This window comes from Heliangelus exortis, chromosome 1 (assembly GCF_036169615.1).
Source record: "Heliangelus exortis chromosome 1, bHelExo1.hap1, whole genome shotgun sequence".
Classification (NCBI taxonomy): Eukaryota; Metazoa; Chordata; class Aves; order Apodiformes; family Trochilidae; genus Heliangelus; species Heliangelus exortis.
The window spans coordinates 116318057-116333048 of NC_092422.1; the positions used below are offsets into that span (position 1 = coordinate 116318057).

The 14992-nt window shown below is 40.6% G+C and overlaps 1 protein-coding gene across 2 annotated transcripts in view; it reads left to right on the forward strand.

Moving 5' to 3' along the window:
- Positions 1 to 3358: 3358 nt before the first annotated feature.
- Positions 3359 to 14992, forward strand: part of SLC22A15 (solute carrier family 22 member 15) — a 37432-nt gene continuing 25798 nt past the window's right edge. For both annotated transcript variants that reach the window (XM_071760376.1, XM_071760386.1), the window contains exon 1: positions 3359 to 3584. In XM_071760376.1, coding sequence (XP_071616477.1) covers positions 3498 to 3584 — 87 coding nt within the window. In that variant the 5' untranslated portion in view covers positions 3359 to 3497. The remainder of the gene's footprint in view (positions 3585 to 14992) is intronic.

Consider the following 14992-nt stretch of genomic DNA (forward strand, 5'->3'; position numbering starts at 1 on the left):
AAAATGGAGAGCTAGGTCAGAATCTAACACAAATGAATACAATAAACAAATATAACAAATCTGGAAATACACTACCAAGGAACCAGAATGAGTTTTTAGCTCTAGTACATCTGGGGTTTGATGTTTTGTTTGTTTGGTTTTTTTACGTTTTTTTTTTCTGTTTTTTGTTTGTTTTTTCATTTGTTTTAGGGTTTTTGTTTGTTTGTTTTTAAAGATAAATTTATCTTGTGGTTATTCCTTTGCATTTACATCTAACTAGTGTGTTGAATGCTCTGGGTCATCATGACATACAGAGAGTAGATGAACACTTATAGAAATACTATTTCAGAAAGAAACCATGTGTGTATCTCAGTTTTGAGGTACTCACATGAATTTGATGTGTAAGCCTCTAAAGAGCAACAAAACCATAAAGCAAATGGCAGGGGGGGTGGGTACAATGTGGGAAACCTAGGAGGCATACCACATTTATGTCTGAGTAAGAAGTCTGAATCACTCTCATTAAGAGAAAAATTCCCCACAGACAGGATTGCTAAGACTATTTTTATTTGACATGGTTATTAATGAGGAGGAGGAGGGCACAAATTGCACGTTAATGAACTTCATAGACAATAATACTCTGGGAAGGTCTGGTTCCAGTGAGGAGAGATCATTGGCCAAGTAGAGTGCAGTGCTATCATTATGTGGACAAAAATACTGAAACCTCTGAAGATCAATCTGAAGATTGTTTCAATCTACCAGCATCACAGGGCTGGCACCTTTCATTGTTAGTGAAATTCAGGAAGATGAAAAAGCTTATTTTCCTCTGAATACATCATGTCATTGGAGAATGTGACATGAGGTGATCTGGTTGTTCAGAGTTGAGGCTGACAGTTGATGGGTATTTTACTTCACCCAGAAGACTCTTCTGTCCTCCCCCTACACTTCACCTGGGTTGCTTGTTTCATTTCTCTGGCCAGTGTCCCATAGATACACACTCCTGACAAGTTCCATCCTTCAGGCTGACCCTGAAACATCCTTTCTGTCATCACTCAGGTTTCACTGCAAAAATATGAAAAGCCAAATTCCTACTGAAATCAGGTGGGTTTAGTGGTGTCACCAAAACCCTTAAGGCTTAGAATGAAGTGGAAATACAAGAGGCTTAATTATAGCTGGGATGTGCTGGCTACAGATTCACAAAATGGTCAAGTGATCCCCTCTGGAAGTCATCTAGTCCAACTAGAGCAGGTTGCCCAGACCTGAATCCAGATTGATGGTAACTCCATAGACAGAAATTCCCTAACTTCTCTGGGAGCCTGGTCGAGTGCTTACCCACCCTCACAGTCATCAATAAATAAACAAATAAAATTAATATATTCAGCTTGAGTTTAATGTGTTTTTTAATTTGTCCCATTGCCTCTTGTCCTGTTGGTAGATATAAGTAAGAAAAGTCTGGGCTCCTCTATTTCTTTCCCATCGGGTATTTATACATATTGGGAAATCAGCCAGGTTGGTATTAGCCTCCTGATGGGGAGCAGTCACCTTCCCCTAACCTTGCTCACCTTAACTCTGGAGTCTAGGCAGGGCTAGAGCTGATGGCAAAGCCCAGAGCCCTTCCTGTTGCTGGGCTAGCTGGAACAAAGCTGCAGTTGCCATAGTGCAGCTAAATGGACTGGGAAGGTGGAAAGGGCGCAGAGGGCAGGAACGTAAGAGCATCCTGAGCACTGGGACACCTCCACTGTGCCTTAGCCAAGCAACCAAACGAAGCAAGTATGGTTGGATGAACACCAGAAAGGTCCTGACATTTCAGAAATCCTCTGCTGTTTTGCCTTTAATCAATCTGTACTAAGCCTCAAATATGAAAAGAAGTGCTTAGGGCAAAGGTGAATTTCATATTAAGACAAAATTGCTTTGATGGTTGTCAGTTTGCCAAGATTTTTACAGCAAGGAAATGGTATTACTTCCCAGGCTCCTGATGTGGTCCTAAAGGTCACAGATCATGACACAACTCTCTTCCTTTTTCTCCACCTGTTATTCATACAGTAAAAGTCACAAGCATAACATGTTGCTGCTGCTTTTTGGCACCAGCAGGTCAAAAAAGACACAACAATCTCAACTGTTTCTTGTTAAGGGTTGGACTTCATGATCGCAGAGGTCCCTTCCAACCCATATGATTCTATGATTCTGTTCTATGTTCTTGATGCTTTATTGCAAAGGTGGGATGAAAATCATTGGACTATGGAAAGCTCTTAACCCTTAGCATGATTATTTCACAGGTGTATTTATCTCTCTTCCCACTCAGAAAAGTTCAGTCCTTCACAAAGCAGCCACAAAGAGAACTTCTACCACATTAACAATGGAGGCTCCCCAAATAAATGGCAAATACTTCTCATAAAAGACATGACAAGCATTACACTTTTATTCAGACAGCTGTAAAAGAGAGGCATGTCCTCACTAGGCACTAAATCAAGAACAGTTAAGGTTTGGATACGTCCAGAACTGAGCTCTACTGACATCTACATAATAGTCTCATGCCAAAATCGGGTTTTTTTCAACTGAAGCATAATTACAGAATACTCCATAGTCGAGGTACATCACCATTTAGGGTCCCTGCATGGATTTAGAGAGCTTAAGAAGTGTGAAAGAAAGTGTATCAGAGCCAAACTGCTGCATGGAGAGCGCCATGAAACTCAGAACCACCCTGATAGCATGGTTCCAGAGCAGCTTTCTCGCCAAGCCTGCGGGCTCAAGGGCACTGCTTCGAGGGTAATGCCGCTTTCTCCTTCCCCTACCAAACAGCGATGACCAGAGCTGTTCCACCTCATGTAGAACATCACTCCCCTTTGCTCCCATCTCCCCAGTCCTGCAACTACAGCGACCTCCTGCTGTAAGCAACCCACCCCAAGGCACCTCTGCTGCTGACACCCCTCAGACCCCTCGCAGCCCCGTCACAAACCCCCTCCTACACACAGCCCTCCGCACGCACCCCTCATCTACCCCTCACCCCTTCTCTCACAGATCCCTCGCCGTCCTCTCAACGCTGTCGTTCCCCACCCTCCCTTCCCCCGCCTCAAGGCCCCTCACAAGTCCCTCTCTTCCTGCTGGCGGACGACGGCAGCCGGAGAAGGGCGCCAGCCCCCATTCCACACGCCTCGCCACGCACACTTCCAAGCACCGTTCCCCCCGCCACTCCCCACCCCGACCCGGCGGCGGACGCGCGTGCGCTAACGCTCCTAACGGCCATCCAGAGGCCGTTGCGCTTCCGCTTCCCCGGCGGGCTTTGTGGATAGAGGGCGGGAGTCAGCGCCTGCGCCCCCGGGCACGCCGCTTCCCGGCTGCTGCCACCGCCGGTGCCTGCGCATGAGCGGCTCCCGGAGCCTCCCGCCCTTCCCTCCGCCTCCTCCTCCTCCTCTGCCACCGCGAAGGCCCCGGCCGCCGCTCCGCGCCCCGCCCCCGGCCGGGACCGGGGATGCTCTGCTGGGCGGCTGCTCGTCGGAGCTGTGCGGCTGGCGGAGAGCGGCATGGAGGTGGAGGAGGCGTTCCCGCTGGTGGGGCAGATGGGGCCCTACCAGGTGTATCTGTGCGTCCTGTTGGCCGTGCTCCTCCAGGTGAGACCCCAAGGGTGAGGTGCAGAGCCCTGGCTTGGGTGTGGGAGGCCGTGCCAGGGGAGGGGTGTCTGCACCTGAGCAGTGTCGGTGGTGTGGGCAGCAGCCCTCTCAGGTGGTTAAGTGGATGTGATGATGTGCTGCCTGTTGTGAGTGTAGGTGAGGGAGGTCTGCTGGAGGTTGCTGGTGCCCCTGGTGCACTGATCTTCTGCTCTGGATTTAGCCCGCAGCAGTTCGCTGTGCTCCTGATGCAAAGGTGACCTCTCTCCAAGGGAGGCGTGAACTGCTGCTGAGCGAATTTGGGGCAAGCGGCTGATGCTATCGGTGCTGCGTTGCCTGAGGAATTATGCCTTGTGTTACTCGGTGAGAGAATTGGGAGTATGCGGTCTGTCAGGTGAAGGGCTGGTTGAATGGAAATTAAGCTAAGACTTCCATGAGCTAGACTGGAAGACTTCGACTTCTGCCACGGACTCTGCTGGGGATGCAATGTGACCTAGAGTTAATAGCCTGGGATCGTGGTTTCTAGGTTGCATCTGCTTGTTTGTGGTAGGAATGTTTGAAAGGCCACAGGTGACCACTAATAACTTTGTGTGCAGAAGCTCTCGTCTAAGCTGGTAGGCTATGACTGCTTATGGTACTTTGATTTGCCTTGATTTAACTCTTAAAGTGTAGAGGGAATGTCTCTGCATTAGGTATTTGGACAAGGCTCCTGCATTTTTGGGTAGTCAGGTTTGTATTCTTTGAAATACAAAGCAGAAACTCTTTTCAGTTTTATGATAAAAATGGATTATGAAGTTAACAGTGGGGCACTGTTAAGAGACTTCATGACCAGGTGATGTGCTCTACAACCAGGTTTATCATCTTCCTTCTTGGTTTCATCTTTGTACCTCTTCCTATTGGGGAAGTGGGGCAAGGAGGGAGATGAGGATATTATGTGTATCTTCATGGTCAGGCCTAGTCATAAGGTATAGTTTGCATCTGACAGAAGTAACTTCCAGTCCTGAGACATGAGCCTGAAGTTATCTTCTCCTGGCAGCTGGGGGATTGACAGAAGTAATCTCACAATGTCTTCCTAAAAAAAAAAAATCAGATGCCCAGACATCTTCTGGACTTTGTTGTAAAGCTGTGATGATGAACAGCAAAAACTTTTTAGGTTTCTGTTTCCTTGTACGGTTTCTCTCTCTCTCTCTCTCTCTTATTTCTTTTACAGATTTAGATGATTAATCCTTTAAAATTAAACATTGTTTAGAGCTTGTTCTACTGGCTGACTGGCTAGAAAATCTTTATGCTCACTGAAGATTAAGGATTAAGGAAGCAGTTTTCTTCCACTTCTGGTCACTTCTGGTTCTGGAATGCACTACAAGTAGCGTGTATTCCCAGAGTTATGATATTATGTGTCAGCTCTTCTGTAACACTTTTGTTTGTCTTTTTGCTTTTTAATGGATTAACCTACATTTCTCTTAGGAGAAGTAAACAGAAATATCTTTACAAATCCTGGGACTAATTCAGAATAACTAAACAAAAGAAAAGGTAGCAGGCTTGCAGATTATCTTTGATCTTCTCATGTTATTTCTAATTTTTTAACTTTACCAATGGGGATCATCCAAACTGTTACATTTTCTGTACTTCAGATCATGCAGGAAGAGGAGTTTGTAAGAGCTTTAGTTGCAAAGCTTGTTGTCTTTCAGTCTGTGAATAGATTTGAACTTAAAACAACTGGTTCCTGCTGGGGTGGTTGATTGCTTTCTGTGTTCCTTTATTGATGCCAAGTTACACAATGTGTCACGGGGATGTTCAAGAGCAAGATTGGAGGCACATTGGTGTTAGCCTTTTGTCTGGTTTAACCACCAGTCTTCAGAGAATGGGCCCAAAGGTAAGTAATGTATCTGGTGTGTGTGATGTAGATTTGGGTTATCATGAGCTCCCTTAGTAGCTTAGGTGTAGCATCAGGATACAGAATGAGAACTCCTGTTAGTCTGTGTCACTGGCTCTGCCATGAAACTGTTACTCCGTTTTATTGCTTGTTTCCTTGTTGCTTTTCATGTGCTTCCTTAGGTGGCTTGTCTTTGCTTATTGACCTACTGCTATATCCAACATTTCTACGTTCTTAAAGGTAAGAATACTACAGAAATGAAAACTGATTTTGTCTTCACTATGTCAAGTTCCTTCATCTCTAATGCTAATATACTGAGCTTAAATTTTCTGCTTTCCCCACCCCTTAAGATTTCCAGTACGTGTTCTTGCTGTCCTTGTAGACTTTTGTATTTTTTCATCTCTACATGTTTCTGATCTCTGGAGTTTCATACTTCATAGGTATTTTCCCACATCTTAGTGTTTTTCTTCTCATATAAATTTCACAGTGAACTACTTGTGCCATGTTGCCTTACTGATACGCTAATGTATCTGGTCTCTGACTTCTAATTACAAACACAGTTTAGCTCACAGAACTTTTCCAATGCAAGTTGTACCAAACACTTATGCCTATATAGGCATATAGGTGAAACGTGAAACTCTCCATATGATAGTAATCTTTCACATGTGATTGAGTCAAGTGGTGCTCAACTTGTGGGATGAGCTTACTGACACTGGCAAGTAAACCTTGCTTGTAGTTGACTACACATGTTGCCTATAATCAGAAAAATGTTTCTTTGTGTCATCAGTGTAAAATGAGATTAAGTGTAAGTCTTTAGGGCTGCTTCTTACATCTTCTTCACTTCACTGATTTGTGTTGTTGGTCTGTTACCTGTTGATACCTGTTGTTACTCATTAACTTGTGGAGCTGTTATTCTATTAAGATATGCCTGGCTTATTCACTACCAACTGGATAGGACTTCAGAAAAATTTTAGGAATTTAAATTTACAGCTAATGTAGAGAAACATTTGAAAAAAAAAAATCTAAGTTGTTACCCAAATATTGAACTTGTCTGAAAAATGTGGGGATAGACTTAATAGTTTGAATTTGAGGCTGGATTAGTCTTGTGTTTCCAGTGTATCTTGAGTAGAGAGAAGGATGAATAGAGAGAGCTGCTAACTCTTAAAATACTTAGGGCTTTAGTTTGAAGTAAAAGTAATTGCTTGACACTTGTTGATTACTAGAAAGGTGCTTATTTCCTTTTTGAAGACATTATTTTGAAGCATTATTAAAGAATGGTGTCTTTCAGTATGTCTTTAGTATGTGTAGCAATATTTGATCAAATCTTGCATCTTGAACAGATGCTTGAGAGTGTACAAGGATATTAAGAAAGAAGTCTCTTGTGACCCAATATATGCAGTTGGAAGAGTTTTGCCTTTGCCAGTGAATCTGAGCTACAGGATTGCCCAAGTCCAAGTTGAACCTGCAGAAGTCTAAAAATGGAAGTGTGTTCCTACTGCATCTCTATTAAAAGGTTTTTAAAACTCGTTGTAGTATGAAAGAGAGGTCTTATTTGCACAACTGAAAAAGGCTTTGCCTAAAGTTGAGTAACGTGCGTTACACAGCAGTATGGCTCGTTACCTAGGCTGGTGTGTCCCTCTGTCTTAGGGACTTACTATTTACTGAAGGAAAGATGGAATAATATTTAAGATAGTAGCATCAAGCTCCTCGAATAAAAGGGTTTTTTAAGGCAAAGGCATTCTTGATGCAGTGCACCTGTAATGAGTGGTGCTGCTAACATCTCTTTGCTGTTGGCAGCAAGACTGTGTAAGACTTCTATCATTAGAATATATGAGTTGCTATTTAATCAGCCCATTTGCACAAATGTTTTGAGGGAATGCAGATTTTTGTAGTTTCTTACCTGCCCTCGTACATATTCTATCTCTAATGGCATAAGACATCACTGTAGTAGTAATGACAGTGTAATCTTTTAATACTTATGTTTGAGTCTATTAATCATTCTTTGAACTAGTCAGAATCTGTCATAGATTGGGCAGTTTACTTCCAGTCCATGGTGAGGTACACTATTAGTACTTGAGGTATACTAATAGGACTTATAAGTGTAGAACAAATCTTAAATGTCATGAACAATTTAAAATTAAAGGAAAAAGATGGGTGTTACGTGAATAAAGTTACAATTGTTAGTATAGAGTGCTAAAGGTATTCCAGGGACTTTGTGACAGTTATGCTGTTGACCCAAAGTTACTTGCACTGCAACTTAGACATAGTTCAACTATATGTAAAGTACGTAACCAAGCTGGCAGATGTAAAAAGAATTTCCAGAATTGCTGTGTAACCTTCGTCCGCTTTGATTACTTCACTATTTGCCTCTTTTCTTTATATCTGTGGGACAAATAAGAGCTTTAAGTCCCTCTGATTCCTAAGATTTGCAGAATGTGTGCTGAAACATGTGCAGCCACTTACACAGAGGGGTGGTTTCAGATGTGGCATGAATATAAACAAATAAAAGGGGCCCAAATTTTTATTTCTTGAGGTCAACTTATTCACACATCTTTTTTTCAGAGCATGATTATGCTGGAGGATGATGTTGCTTTCTCTGTGAATGCAATGAAGCCTTTTGAAGTAGTTGCACCACTGACTACAAGTCTGTGTTTGGTATAGATTATTGCTGCTCAGAAAGTGAAAGAAACAAAGTGGGCATAAGTGTGTAAACTAATCGCACAGAAAGATGTGTTGCTACTCCTCTAGCTAAGAATCTTCCTACATTTAATTTCTGTGTTAGTATTTAGATGCTAACCAAGACTCCTTTGTCCTTTAGCAGTCTTCTGTAAAGAAAGCAGAGCTACCAGAAGAATCAGAAATGCAGGCAAGACCCATTGTGGTCTGTCTTTCTGTAATTACTTCTTTAACAACCTTAACTGTTCCTTAAAAGAAGCTGTTGCTTACCTTTTCTGATATTTTAGTTCTAACCTTAAAAATGTGTGCAGCTGATGCATACATTGTGCTATGTCCTGCAGGAAGCCTGGAATAACAACTAAGTTATGATATGCTTCATTAGCAGTGGGGTTGATCCTTAACTCTCAGATGTACCTCAGAAGTTTAAATTATAGTAACTGCTTCCTTGCTGATTACTTTTAAATAGCTAACTTGCTATTGTCTTTTCCAAAAATAATCCTGAGTGGAGGAGAGTGATGAATACCTTATCATCTGCCTACATCTTCACCTTTCCTGAAAATGATGTTGTCTCTTACCAGTGCATTTTCCATACAGCTAAACTTTAAATTTATGCTTGCATGCAGGAGACAAGTATGGTCAGAGCAAGCTTGAGGTATAGAAAACACATGAGCTGTAGCTTTGAATTCAGCCCTTCTTTAGCTGCATCTGAACTGCAAAGTACATGTAATTGAGCTCATATTTTGTTGCATTTAAGTGTCATTCACAGTTGCTGGGCTTTCTTGCTCTTCTAATGATCACTGCATTGACTCTGGTACTGAAACCACATGTTCAGTGTGTATGTATCCATATAAACATATCTAGTGAGTTTTTGCAATTTAACTTAAAATTGACTTAGTTTCTATGTCTGTGCAACACACCGTTGTCAAGATCCTAACAGAATTATTGCTGATGGACATAGCAAAACCTAAAAGGGGCAGAAACAGTCACTCTGAAGAGGGAAGGAAGCAGACTGTTCTACCTGTTAAAAAAAAAATTGCTTTTTTGATTGTTTGTTTTAAGTGAAGGCTAAATGCTGTGTAAAGAGTGACATTGGAAGGAACTCACTCTGGAACTGTTTACTTTAGTTGTGGCTGAATGCCTTGCTATTGCAAAGTCTTTGTAACAACTAGGAACAGAAGGTGCCTGAGAGCCACTGTGTTAATGGTAGTTGGCTTCTCTGTATGGAGTGTGGGTAAAACACACAGGGAGATGTTTTCAGAGTAAACAATAGAATTATTATATAGAATATTTTGTGCAATGGGTTGGTATTTGGATTCAGTGGAAGTGCAAGCAATCTTCTACTGTTAAGATGCCTTTCAGCTTAGCAAACTCTGAAGCAACCCATCTTGCCAATCTGTTCTCTAAGCACCTCCAAAAGGTGAGTTGGGGAGCTAACAGGTATCATTCTTTTGCATAGCGAAGACTATGGATAAAAATATTCCTATTATGACACATCATTTCTGTCTTTTTTGACTCTGCCTATGTGTACCCACAGTTTCTGCTTCCAGTGTTTTTTAGGCAATGAAGTACCTGATTTCCTTTTTTTCTCAGGTGATAGAACTGGTAGATGTGTAATTGAACCCCAAAAAATTGTTTCCAACTTGCACATGGTTGTTGTTCTTTATTTCTAACCCAAATGAAGTTTTGTGCTTTAAACTGGAGGAAACGCAGCTACTTCCTTTTGTAGATAATGTAGTGCTTCATGTGCACTGTTAGCATGAAGCAAAACCTCTGCTTGCTTTTTGCAAGTACCATTCCAGTGGGACTGGAGTCTCCCTGAAGCAATAGCATCTCTTTTCTAGGTTTTGTCTGCTTACGGTATCATCTGTGTCTAAGTTGGGGGTCTTAATCTGATTAAACATTGTATTTGTATTTGCCTGGTCATTTTCCTTATCATCCACATGAGTTAATTTGCCTTTGTGAATACACATACTTAATTAAGTTATGCCAATAGCATGAGATTCTTCTACCTCTTTTGGTTTACATGTAAGTATTTTAATAAAGCACCTACGATGTCTTTATGCCTTTTGCTTTTAAAGGCAGGAAAATACTGTATTGCAGTTTCCAACTTCTGTTCAGAGGCCTTATCAGCCTCTGATGTGAGGAAAGCTCTTGCTTAGGTGATCCAGTCATAGCATTGACAAGTCCCATCCCAGCTCTTTGAGCTGCAGAGTATGGGTCCATGCTAGGTGTGTTTGCCTTTCTTATGTGTTGTTGCACTTAGTCCAGCATACTATCAAAATGCAAATGCTTTAGGCTACACTGCTTTAAAAAGTTCTGGAAGCAATTGTGGTCTCATGTTTTCAGTCTATTATCATGCAGTTTAACTGTTTAATTATATAGTAAACCTTTTGTGAATTTCTGTCACTGAACTGGATGCTTTGTAGGGCAAGGTTAGTATACTTCGTAATATGCCAGAAGTGTTGAGGCATCTGCTTCCTGTGTTTTACATCTCTACCAAACTTCAGGTCTCCTCAGTGTCATCTGCATTGTCTGTACCTCCTATGCTACTTTCAAGAAAAAAAAAAAGTATTTGTGGTCAAATTTAATATTTCAATGGTAGGTGGCACAGTAGGTGTTAATTTATTCACAGTATAGAACAGTAGGAGAATCCTGTTGAGCTCTGAAAGTCCTGTAAGTTGTTTCATCTGTCCTGGATCAAACCGTGTAGGTAATTGTTTTAAAAGATTTTGCTTCAGTACAAGCCTCACTGCTTACTTCTTTAACAACAGTGTCTATAGTGCTATGGGGAAGTCCAGCTTGAAGAAATTAATAACAGCTTGTCTCTATGATAAATTTTCTTATTTGTGTATTTTGGTGATTGGATTGGTAAGAATGTGATGGTGGAAAAGGTAGAAGAATCTCATGCTATTAGCACAGTTTAATAGCGTATACATATTCACAGAGTTAAATTCACTCCTGTAATGGTGTTGTGTGAGGAATGTTGTTTTGTTCTTGTAGAACCCTTAGTGACTAGAGTGGAATTTTTTTTAGACTACCCTTTGTCACCATCTGCAATAAAGCCTCTCTTTTGCTTTCCAGATATGACTAGATGCTGATAAATCCTCTGTCTTGGGTTCATTGACAATGGCTGAGAAGTATCAAATTGTATTAATTTACCTAGAAATACTGGCTTTTTAGGATACAGCTAGTGAGAAAAGTGCAGAGCTGAGCACTAAATTTTGCTGGTAAAGATCACTTCTGCTTGCAGAAAAAGAACAGATCCAAAAGATTAATGAAAGCAACTTGAAGTGAGGAGGTGAGAGACCCTAGGTGTGCATCCTGCACTCCTATCAGCAATGCTCTATATAACCAGGTTTGTCATCATTGGGTAGGCAGGAAGGAGTACAGTTACAGGGTGTGTGCAGTGTTCCTGTGGCCTTGTCAGGCAAAGGTGTTTACACAGTAGGTAGCTGCCATTTGGACTGTCTTTGCAGAAAGCTTGTGCAATGCAGCTGTTTGCTCTTGAGACTCAAATATTTGTCTGCTGATGGGAAGTAAAGCAGGCCTTGTCTCTGCATGTGCCATTTGGTGGCTGCAGTCACCTGAGTAATTGACACATGTGCTGGCTGGCCCGTCCGAGCAGGAGAACCAAACCCATGCCATTGCCTCCCAGAACGACACTGAGAATGAAACTGTTAATGGGTGTGTTTGGATGTTTGGAAAATGAAGGGCAAGCTGAGGGGACATCCCACAAACCTGTAGGAAATGAGGCTTTCAGAGTTGTGGCTTGCTGTTCCATGTTGATGTTGAAGTATGCTAGAATGGGCTTGGACTGACTTTGCATTTTTTCCTGTGGAGCTTGTTTTTCACAGCCTGAAAGACTCTAAATTGGGTAGGTTCTCTCACTTTCTTCACAGAAACTGAGTTCTTTCGAAATAAATGTCCACTGCTTTGTTCCACAAATAATAATCATCAGTTGCTGCATTCTTCATGGGGAATATTTCCTGTTGTAGTGGAGCTGGAGTTGTTAAGTGTCTGAGAGATAGCTACTTGTTCTCCTACACATGGTGATTCTGCCCTTGGTAACTAGAGTGTAGCCTTTCCTTCTCTCTTACGCTGTTCTCTCTCCTAATGTGCTACCAAGAGGGGGAAGGTGTTTGGCTAAAAGAGCATGTTGTTAGCAGCAGATAATAATTTTGCAGCAGGAAGATTTTAGAATTTATTGATGTGGGAAAAATTGTGCGAACTTATAGTCTAATCACCCATTTGAAATAAGCCAGAGCAGATGAAATCATAAGACTTTGAAAAATTAGATGGTCCTTCAACTTTTCAGCTGCTTGTCATGCGTTCAGGAGAAATAACTCTAATTCTAAAATGTAACCATCTCTTCCTTGTAAGCTTCTACCAGAGCAAGATAGTTTGTTAGATTTTTTTCTTAATTTCTGTCTTTCTTCAGGGTGCAATTTTAATATTTCTGTATTTGAAAGCTCACAAGTTAGTGACTTACTCATTATTTTGTTCTGTAGTTAATGCTTGTCTAGAATGTCCAGTCTGGTTGTGAATTACTAATGAGCTGATTAAAAAGGTTGAAAACACTTCTTAGTAGAATTGAAGTCTTGCTTTTGTTTTCTGTTTGTGCTTCATAATCAGTAAATTGAGGTCTATGAGATACTGCCTCTTTCCCTTGTGCTTGATATTCATCTTTTGGTGGGAAGCTGTTAGCATCCATATAGAGCCAGTGAAAATGTTTTTTGAATAGAAGGTATACATTAAATGGCATAAATTTGACTTGACTTGTACTATATGGGTTATAGCACAAATGAAAAAAAAAAAGGCTTCATTGCATGCCATAGTGCATGTAACTTAACATTTTATACTGTATAAAGTTGTTATAGTTCTATTCTGATTTGATAGTGCTTTATATTGATCACCAGTCTACATGACTATGTTATTGCTGAGTGCTTTTATAATTCCTAAGGGGGAATTTCCAGTCTCATAACAGAAGCTCTGGCCTTTCATTTGAATGTTAGAAACTGTATTCTGAATTTTTTTAAAATTTGGATTTTACTTGGTAATGTTGAAGACCACTTCCAGAAAAGGTTTCTGGTCTTAATAAGCATAGAAGAATTTTGATGGTATTTTTGGGTTTTGGTTTAGCTTTGTTTTTGCAATGAAATTAAGAGGTTTTACCATACCTGTTACTCAAAGTGCAAAGCAGGTCATTATCAGGAAAAAGCTTTTATGACAGCAGTGACTGCAGTGTACTTGAGTATAAAACAATACTGTTTCATGACATCAAAACATATAGCCCTCTTCATACCTTTTTTTAAAAAATTCAACAGATCAATTGAAAATACTTCTTTGTTCTGTCCTTGCTTTTTCCAGCCACTGGGATGCTTAAAGCTGAACTTTTTATTGAAAAAATGTGTAATGTTTCTTTATGTGCCTGCAATCACATGTTTTTGGCTTATTTTTCTGTAGTTGGGGTGGTCTTCACCTAGAACAAAAATAAAAAGCTTTATGGTTTCTTTCTCAAAACCAAATATCTTGAAGATTTCATTTCCTGAGCTACTTCAGAAATATGTTTATTATTTCTCAAGACAAAACCCCGGATATTATCACTGCCTGAGTGAGTCATAGTATAGGGGTGCACCACAGATCGTGACCTGTAATTCTCATTGCTCAGGAGTTTGAAACTATTCTTCCAAGTACAGTATCCATACATCCCTAGAAAAGTGGCCTCTCAGCTTTTTAATGCCTCTTTCCCCAACTAATCTTAGTTATTGCCTTCTTTTGCAGATGAGGTCTTTTAATTTTAATCGTTGTTTATCTCAAAGTTGTGCTTTAGCTTAAATGATAACATAATCAACAGATTGTTTTTTCTTCCAAATTCCTTTGATATTAAAAAAATGTTATAGTAAAAAAAGAATGAGCATTATTTTTTTAAATTAGTATTTACCTCCTGCCACTACAGTAGAAGTTTATGATATAGAATGCAAAAAGGAGTTGATGGAAAGGTTGTGCTTTCAGATAATAACTTGAGGGTCTCTGTGATAATTCAATAGTAATAATCCTTTAGATCTCTGTAACTCTGACTGCTCACCTGTTGTACATCATAGGATTACCTGGTGATGCTTGCATCAGAATTCAGAGGTCTTCAGACTTCCTTTTTGTGCCTATCTATGGGGTTTCCAGTATGGAGAATTATATGTGAAGCAGCCTTCTGGCAGAAAACACTACCTACGGATTTATTTTTCCCAAGAATACATGGAGAAGATGCTGGGAGCAGAGCAAGGACTCTAGTTAGGAGGTGTCTGAAATGGGGTTTAAGGAATAGAGTGGGATGACTGAGGTGTTTGATGTTTGGGGTTTTTTAATTTATTTATTGGAGGAAAGAGGCAGTAGAAATAACAGGATCTTTTATTTTTTGTCAGGAGCTACCATGTTGAGTTACTATTCCTCAGGGTTTGAGACAAGTGGCGGGTTTATTCGGAGGGCAGGGCGTCTTTGTTTTTTACCAGCAGGTGTTCTTGTCTTAGAATACTTTATCATCTGCCTTCTGTTGCAGAACTCCAAGGCACTTCTGTGTTCAAGCAGGTCTCAAAATACTGGATTTTAAAGTGCAGTTGCAATGTAGACAGTTAAAGCAGTGGCCTATGAATGTTCTGAGCAAACAATGGTGACCTAGCTCTAGACCAGGCTTCATACATGGGGTTTGCCAGGTTTTTTATTCTTTCTTAAACAAAGCCAGCTGTTAATCACTGTATCTAGACTTTGTGTGTTTATAAATGTGTAGATATATAAAAAATGAATATGTACACTCACATGTGCTCCCCTGTCTCTCTTTGAGTAAAATAGGTTCATGGAAGATTTAAAAATA